The sequence below is a fragment of the Arachis duranensis genome, chromosome 2, assembly GCF_000817695.3.
Source record: "Arachis duranensis cultivar V14167 chromosome 2, aradu.V14167.gnm2.J7QH, whole genome shotgun sequence".
NCBI lineage: Eukaryota > Viridiplantae > Streptophyta > Magnoliopsida > Fabales > Fabaceae > Arachis > Arachis duranensis.
The window spans coordinates 91,128,615-91,137,935 of NC_029773.3; the positions used below are offsets into that span (position 1 = coordinate 91,128,615).

General features: G+C 39.4%; 1 protein-coding gene across 1 annotated transcript in view; it reads left to right on the forward strand.

Moving 5' to 3' along the window:
• Positions 1 to 3,407, forward strand: part of LOC107476131 (probable carboxylesterase 15) — a gene marked incomplete at its 5' end in the record, with an annotated part of 4,079 nt that extends 672 nt beyond the window's left edge. The window contains one exon of the mRNA XM_016095872.3: positions 2,669 to 3,407. Within this exon, the coding sequence (XP_015951358.2) occupies positions 2,669 to 2,981 (313 nt within the window). The remainder of the gene's footprint in view (positions 1 to 2,668) is intronic.
• Positions 3,408 to 9,321: the final 5,914 nt, after the last annotated feature.

Consider the following 9,321-nt stretch of genomic DNA (forward strand, 5'->3'; position numbering starts at 1 on the left):
ACCTTAAATATAACTTGATTATATAATAGTGTATTTTTTTTTTTTTTTACTTGGACCAAAATTGAACTCATCTCGGTTACTTTATAATTTATATACACATATATATAATATGAAGAATGATATATGTCCAATGTTTGTGTACATTTTTTTTATGTATTTTATTTTTGTATTTAACATAATTGATAAGCAGTGAAAAAATATTTACAAAATATAATACAAACATTATTTTCATATATTGTTCTAAGTTGACTATAGTAGTCTTGCTTTATTGAAATAGTATATATGTATGAAAAATATTTTTATGTATATTTACTTATTATTTAACTTATTATTTATATATAAAGAATTTGGGTTTTTAATATTTTATCTCTACTTTTAATAAATGTATCATTTTGGTATTTTCAATAATAATTATAAGTGTATATGCTTCTTTCAATGGGGATGCTCCGATAAATTAAAGACGCATAAAACGTCTTTTTTTTTAAAGATATTTTTTAATAATTAAAATTTAATATATATAATCACTTAAACTGTATTATTTTTGTCAAAATTAGGTTAGACAAATTAATTTGACCGAAAAATAGTGAATTTAATTTTGAATCGGTCTAAATTAATATTATTTTTTATAAAAAATTACTACAATATCCCTATTATATAAAATGATTAAAATACTTTTATTATATATATTAATTTTGAGAATCCTAAATTCTAGTCATTTTCTTCTCTGTCGTGTCGTTATAGGATTAGAATTTAAAATTTTTAAAATTACTATATATAAAATCGGGATATTTTAGTTATGTTTTATAATAAGGATATTGTATTAATTTTTTATAAAAAATATTAATTTATATCAGTTTAAAATTTGATTTATTAATTTTTTTATTAAACTAATTTGTCCAATCTAATTTTAATAAAAATAATATAATTTAATTAAATTTTAATTGATTATATGTATTAAATTTTAATTTTTAAAAAATATCTTTAAAAAAAGATGTTTTTAACATCTTTATCTAAGTGATTCCCTCTTTCAATATACGTACCTGTATTTTAAAGACTTAAACAAACTAAAATTAATTATTTGATCGTATAATTTTTGCGTGACCAAATCAAAATAACAATGATAAAATAAAGGCCAAATTTCAAACATTCTAATCCTAGGTGAAAGTAACACTTAGCTATGTAGTCCCCTTCCACTTTGTTATGTCACATTCATCGTGTTATACATATGGAGAAGAGAAACGTAGTTGTCATAAACTTTTTCATTTTTTAACCATTTTTTCAATTTTGTCTTTTCATTGCATTCAAAGTCTTCAACAACCCAATTGCTTTGGTAATTACTTTTCAAATTCAATGGGTCAAACAACACGTGTGTTTAATGGGTTTTTAATTTATTATTTCTTACAATAAAACTTCGTTACATAAAAAAAAATGTGATTTAATGACTATTTAATGTCTTTGATAGTTAAAAAAAAGGGTGAGAATTATTATATATAAAATGGATCTTTAATTTAAATAAAATAAGCTAAAGATTAAAAATTAAAAGTAAACAACACTTGTTGGAGTCGCATGCAAAGCAATAAAATTAAAAATATTCTAGCTGTTATCAACGCACTAAATTAAATTTCCGTCAGTTCAATCCTCAAAGAACCACCTTATTTGAAATTAAAGTTATATATCAAGTTAATTAATCCACCTTTCAGAGACAAATACCTACCTAATTCCATAATATAATGTTTAAATCTTCACAGAGAAACATTAAAAGTAATATAATTAAGTCACCAAAAAAAAGTAATATAATTCAAATTAAACTTCCCAAAGTCCACAGTAAAATTTTTAGATATATATGTCATTGATATCTTTTCTTATCGTGCTATCAACTTCGTTTTTAAAAAAAAATAATATTATGATATGATATTAAAATTTTTATGACTAAAAAATTTATAATTTAATTTTTTTATTATATAAAAAATACAAATTCAATATAAAACTCCTAAAAAAAATCTATACAAATTAAAATATTTAAGTAAATTCAAAAGAAAAGTTTTTGTTTAACGGAATATATCTAAATATATAATCATTCACATATCTTTTTTTATCAATTTAATAATTGAAAAAAAATGATATCATGACGAAATTAAATTTGTTCTCATCTTCAAAGAAAAAAAAAATCATTTAGAGATTTTAGTTTATCATGTGAATTATTGTTCTACCTTTCTACAAGGTATAAAATATGGTTATATTTTTAATATATTCCAAATTAGTTGCTTTTATATATAATTTGACACAACTTTAGTTTTTTGGATTATATTAATATATTTGAAATGATGTTGAATCATAATTAGTAATATGTATATATACTATTATAAAAATTAAGTCAACAAGTATAAATGATTATATTTTAATATGTCTTCTTCTTAAATACTAAAAACCTCTTTTAAATTTCAGAACGTGAATTGTATATTTTTTTATGATAAAAAATAATTAAAATCTAAATTTTTTTAATCATAGAAATTTAAATATCCTACTTAATATAAAATTACTTAATTATTTCAAAAATTTGAACCAACAGGAGAATTCACATTATATACAACAAGCATTCAATATTCTTTTTCATGCTATGCAAAAATATATAGAATATTTTGTGACTATTTTCTTTCATTCCAATCAGATTTTGGAGGCTGTCAATCCCTGTTGGAGAGACGAGAGACCACCCATTAGCAAATCCATTTGGACCTAGAAGTCCAAACCTTGAAGATGTAGAACTTGACCCTATTCTGGTGATAACAGGGGGCAATGAATTATTGAAGGATAGGGCACAGGACTATGCAACAAGGTTAAAGAAAATAGGGAAGAACATTGAGTACATTGAATTTGAGGGGAAGGAACATGGCTTCTTCACTCATAATAATGATCCACACTCAGAAGTTGAAGAAGAGGTCATGCAATTAATTAGGCAATTCATGCTCCAAAATTCCAATTAGAACATTTAATATATATTATGGTGAAAACTCAGGTTAAGTCGACTTCACGTGAAGTTGAGATGTGAGAGCTGTCAGATGAAAATTTAGTCAAATCAACCAAATCATCTATCAGCTCTCAATTATTAACTTTACGTGAAGTGGACTGCATCTGAGTTTCCACCATATATTATATAAGGATATGAGTGATGTTAGCTATGATACATTACTTTTTTATTTTTTTCTATTTTCCCTTTTGATTATTTTGGTTTAGTAAGTATTATTTTATTATGGGATTTTTTTTTTGTGGTAAAGATTGTGATGGAGATTGAAGTGTAGAGCAACATATTTAATTAGATATACGTTGCTTTCTTGTGGAAAATACTGGATGGTAGTTTTGGGTTGTTATCTTTCAAACTTAGTATGAATCCAATAATGTTTTGTAACAAATGCGTGGCATAATGGAATATATATATATATACTTTAATATCGACGGTTTAAAATTTTCGTAAAATTACATTTTACGGTTTGTCAACCAGCGTAATTTGAGATGCAGAAATTAGTTTTTGCAATATTTTTAATTGTAACGGTTGGTATAACTGTCGCTAAATAAAATAAATTATTTGTGACAATTTGTAATCGCTATTATTTGGATTATAATCTATATAACAATCAATATGTATAATCTTTATAAGTGTGAATTAATTCCCATTCCTTAAATTATTTCTAAAAATATGTATAATATATATCTTTAACTATCAACAGCCGATTTGTCAAAACACATAACACAATATATATAAAAAAAGAAAGGCTAATGAAAAAATAAACTTAGCTTAAATTTACAAACTAAAATGGATGCATTACTTAAAATTAAAATGGCAGGCATAATCCCCCGTTCATGCTACATAAATCAAAGACTAATATTCATAATCAATAAATTTAGTATGCAAGTCATTTTCATAATCTTTAATTTCCACCTTGAAGGATGTTCATTATTTCAATTTTCGACATAAAAAATCCCTTTCAGTTGAAGGGATTTGCATGGTGGGTCCAAAATCCAATTGCAAAGGTTTCTGCCGTATAAATTGAATACAGCTACATATCTATTTGTTCGTTGGTCGGGTTCCGAATAGATCGGGTGGACAGATGCAGGGGTGAGGACGCCTTAGTTCGGGTCGCACTGCTTACGGGTAGTCGAGTAGCCGAGCACTTGTCTTGGAGAGATGATGAGGGGGGGTGCCACCTGCAAAGACACTCCGACGCTCAAGTCAGTAATGTGCAGGCGAGCAGAGTAAAGGGTCGAAAGGATGTGACGTACCTCGTGGGAAGAGCCAATCTTCCCTTTATATACATGTCAGTAGTGGGCCCCTCATGGGACAGGCCCATATTTCCAAGGACGCTGTCCTGCAGCCGTGTGTGAGCCGTACAGGACGCGTGTCCGGGTCGGTTGGAGGGCGCGTGTCCGGGTCGGGTATTGATTGGGTCGGGTCGACCCGCGCGGATTTTGGGCCGGGCCGTAACAGTGCCCCCACGCGCCAATGGTAGTCGTGGGAGCTACCAATGGCGTGTCGTCTCGCATCTCGTCTGGCCGGCCGCTCGTGGGAAGGATATGCCCCCAACGCGCGTGTCCCTTGGTTGCTCAAGCAACCGTTTCATCGCTTCGTTTCCTGCGCCGAGCATTGAATGCTCATAATGGGGTGAAAAAACCCCGTTTGAAAAGACTATTCTGCCCCCAGGTGTTTCGCGCTTTGGGGAAGCAGTTTTTAAACGATCGGTTTTCGATGCTTCTATACTTTTTTTCACACTCCCCATTTTTTCCTTTCTTCTTCCCTGCTACAAGATCTCAAGGTGTTGCTGTGGTGCCTCTGTTCGTCCTTCTTGCATTTTCCCAGACTCGCAACTTCATCCTCTTTTCATCAACTTAGGTAACTTTCGAATCATTCCCCTTTTTATGCATTATCCTTGTATGCTTGTTATTTGGTTTTTTGATGTTACTGTGTAGCCTTTTAGTTGCGAGTAGACGTGTTAGGGGGGGAGGTACCATTCCAGGGTAGGCTTTTTCTTGTTCTTTTTGCCATTTTAGTCGTGATTGGCCTTGGTCGGGGAGTCGTGGGGTAGTGCTTGTATTCGGTCTGAGCAACCGATCTCTTAGACTGACTGGATGGTCCCCCCATGTAGGTATGACTCGCACGGTTTCCCGGGCTTCCGTTAACCCCGCGGCGTACGATCAATATGCTTGGGTCGTTTCCGATATAAGGGAATCACCCAATCAAATGGGCGAGGAGGAGCTCACCGAGTTCCGACAAGCCGGGTACTTGTGTGGTGGGACTGACGAGGAGGCCAATTACGACGTTTTCGTCCCGGCTCCTCACGAGCGATTGTACGAAATCAACTTCCAACCCCGCCAGGTCGCCGACTGGATTTGGTTCTACAAAGCCATGTTCACTCAAGTCGGAGTTCGTATTCCGTTTTCAGCCTTTCAAATGGGGCTTTTAAATCGAATTTCCGTGTCACCGTCGCAGTTGCATCCGAATAGTTGGGCCTCAATCCGCTGTTTCGAGATGGTCTGTGAATATCTTGAACTGTCGGTGTCCGTGGATGTCTTCCTCTTCTTCTTTACCCTCACGAACCCTTCCAAGGAGGGGAAACACAAAAAGGGGTTCATGTCCTTCCGGTCTGCCCAGGGTCGGAAGATTTTTGGTTTGTTTGAAGATTCTTATCATGGGTTTAAGGACAAATATTTTAAGGTCCGCCCTGCCAAAGATCGTCACCCCTTTTGGTTGTCTTTGGAGGGGGTACGGCTCATCCCGACTTATTGGAGTTTCGGGGCAGGGGCCAATAGTTTTATTAAGGTAACTTATAGAGGCATGTCGGCAGTGGATAGGCAGATTGCCGAGGTGCTGATGGCAGTTTTTGGGAAGAACCCAGTAAATCCCCATCTCCTCATGGGTGACCGGGAGTCCGGCCGTAATTATATTTGTGAGAAGCTTTTTACTTTTCCCTTTACCTTTTTTCCTTTTATTGATATTGTGTGACGATTAACCGACCTTCTTTGTTTTCCTGCAGTGGATATGTCTGCGTCGGTGACGGGTCTTCCCGACTTGTTTCAAACCTTTCTTGGCGGCGGTGATGACGAGGAGGGTGACGAGCAACCTGCCCCCGAGGGGCCTAATGCTCCTCCGAAGGGCCAGGATGTTCCCGAGCAGAGGGCCGCAACCGACGAGATCGGCACCTCAGCTCAGGGCGCCGCGGTTGAAGGTGGCAAGGCGGTTCATGTCTCCCCTCTCCGCGAGGTGATCGGAACTGGGGGTTCCGAGTCTAACCCGGATGTTGAGGTGGAAGAGGTTCCTAACCCAAAGAAGAGAAAGAAGGCCTCCACGGCGTCGTCTAGCCCTGAGGGAGTCCTTACTGTCATGGAGAGGAATTTCGACGCCGGGCACTTCATAGACTCCCAGCTGATCCCCGGTACCGAAGAGTACTTCCACGAGTCGTCTCTTGCCGGGCAGGCGAGGTGGATGTATCGGACTCTCCTGCGCGGCGCAGTCATAGCTCGGAAGGCCGAGTTCGAACTGTCCGGTATGGAGTCTCTCCGCCGGAGGTTGGATTCTGCTGGGAAGGCCAATAACAAGCTAAAAAGTGAAGTTGAGACCCTTCGGAAGCAATTGACTCAATCTTCGGAGAAGCTGGATGCTGCCGAGAAGAAAGCCACCACTGCTGAGCAGAAAGCTACCGCCGCTGAACAAAAGGCAACCGCTGCCGAGAAGAAACAGAAAGAGTCGGACGCGACGATTGAACGCTTGGTCGAGCGTGAAATGGCTCTGGAAGGTCAGGTCGGCGCGGCGCAAAAGCGTGTGGCCGAAGTTGAGGAGGAGAAGCGGGCCGTGGAGGCCGAACTGTCGACATGCAAGGCGAAGTATAAGGACGTCGTCAAACAGGGCAAGGGTGCGATCCTGGCTACCGAGGAAGCCCTCAAAGCCCAAATTAAAATTGTTGCCCCCGAATTCGACACGTCGGCGATTGGTGTCCGCAAAGTTATTCAGGATGGCAAGGTTGTCGACGTCCCCAAGAAATAAGTCCTATTTTTTACAGTTTTAGCCGTTTTGTTTTGACTTGTAAACTATTTTGGTTTTAGCCGTTTTTGGCTTGCGAACAATTTGACGTTTAGCCGTTTTATCTTGGCTTGCGATCAACGACCGTTTTAATCATTTACTCGTGTTGTCGTGATGAATTTCTCCTCATTCGTTTGGTTGTATTTCTTTTAACCGTTTTTGGTTTATTGTCGTCACTTATATCAATGGCCCATGGTCTTTTGCGTAGTCGTTACGGTCGTGGTTGACGGGTTCCCGGGGTGATCAGTCCCGGGGACGCGCGTCGTCGTTAGACGCGGTGATTTATCTGGAAAATTAAGTGACAAAATGGGAGAGAAAATTTGCACAAGTATATCTTATTCGGTAGTTGTATAAAGGACTCGTAAGTCGCTATGAGAAGTTCAAAAGATAAATTAGCAAATTGACTACTTAGCTAGCCTGGTCGGTTTGTCGGGCCTTCTTCTAGGAATAGAATCTTCTTAGGTTGTCCGCATTCCATGTTCTCGGGACTTCCTTGCCGTCAAGTCTTTCCAGCTTGAATGTTCCTTTTCCCATCACTTTCTTGATTCTATATGGGCCTTCCCAGTTGGCCGCTAGCTTGCCTTCTCCAGGGGTCGGCAGGCCGATATCATTTCGTCTCAGGACGAGATCGTTTGGCTCGAATTCCCTCTTGAGCACTTTGGTGTTGTAGCGCAGAGCCATTCTTTGTTTCAGCGCCGTTTCTGTCAAATGGGCCATTTCCCTGGCTTCATCTATCAGGTCCTTTTCTATGGTTTCCTCCACTCCCTTTAGGAGCAACCGCGGGCTTGGTTCCCCGATCTCCACGGGTATTACTGCGTCCACACCGTACGTTAGTCGGAAAGGAGTTTCTTTAGTAGATGACTGTTCGGTCGTTCGGTAGGACCAGAGAACCGCTGCTAGTTCGTCGGCCCAAGCACCCTTTTTATTGTCCAACCTCTTTTTCAGCCCTGAAAGGATAACCTTGTTGGCGGACTCCACTTGTCCGTTCGTCTGAGGGTGTTCTACCGAAGAGAACCTTTGCCTTACACCCAGGCCGCTGAGAAATTCCGCGAACTTCTTGTCAGTAAACTGTGTGCCGTTGTCCAAGATGACGACTTCTGGTATCCCGAATCGTGTTATCACCTGCCTCCACATGAATTTTCTGCAATTGGCCGAGGATATGCTAGCTAGTGGCTCAGCTTCTATCCACTTGGTATAGTAATCAATTGCTACTATGAGATACTTGACCTGCCCAGGGCCGACCGGGAAGGGCCTTAAGAGGTCGACTCCCCACTGAGCGAATGGCCGTGAGGTCGTTAGCAAGCTTAACTCGGAGGCCGGTGCCCTGGCAAAGTTGGCGTTCTGTTGGCACTTTACGCATTTTTTGACAAACTCTTTGGAATCTGCCATCATCGACGGCCAGTAGTATCCAGCTCGGATTAATTTCCTTGCTAGGGCTTTGCCCCCGATGTGGTGTCCACAGCAGCCCTCGTGGACTTCCCTGAGGACGTAGTCCGTTTGGTCGGGGCGTAGGCACTTCAGTAGGGGTTGGCTGATCCCTTTCCTGAACAGCTGTCCTTGGATGACGGCGTATTTGGCCGCTTCTCTTCTTAATTTCGCCGCATCCTTTTCATCACCAGGGACTTGGCCGTGTTCCAGGAAGTTGGTGATGGGGTCTAGCCATGAAGAACTTAGGGTTGTCATGTGCAGTGCAATTGCTGGCTCTCTTGTCATGCCTTGGATGAGAGACCGGTTCCCCTCCCCTGGCTTTGTGCTGGCCAACTTCGATAGAAGGTCTGCCCGTGTGTTCCTTTCTCTAGGTACGTGATGGACCGTGACCTCTTCGAACTTTTGGCTCAAACTTTTAACCTTTTCCAAGTACTTGAGTAGCAGGGGGTCTTTGGCTTGGTAGCTGCCGTTTACTTGGGAAGTGACGACTTGGGAATCGCTGCATATTTCCAGCCTTCTTGCGCCGACTTCTGCCGCTAGGGTTAAGCCTCCTATGAGGGCTTCGTATTCCGCTTGGTTGTTCGAGATGGGAAACTCGAATCTAATCGACTGTTCGTATACAACCCCAATCGGGCTTTCCAGGATGATCCCGGCACCTCCAAAGGTCTGGTTGGAGGCTCCGTCCACATGGAGCTTCCACCGGGTACCCATGTCCTCGCTTGGGTCTCCCGTTACTTCAACTAAAAAATCCGCCATGGCTTGCGCCTTGATGGCTTGCTGGGGCTCGTATCGTATGTCGTATTGGGAGAGTTCGATGGACCAAGTCA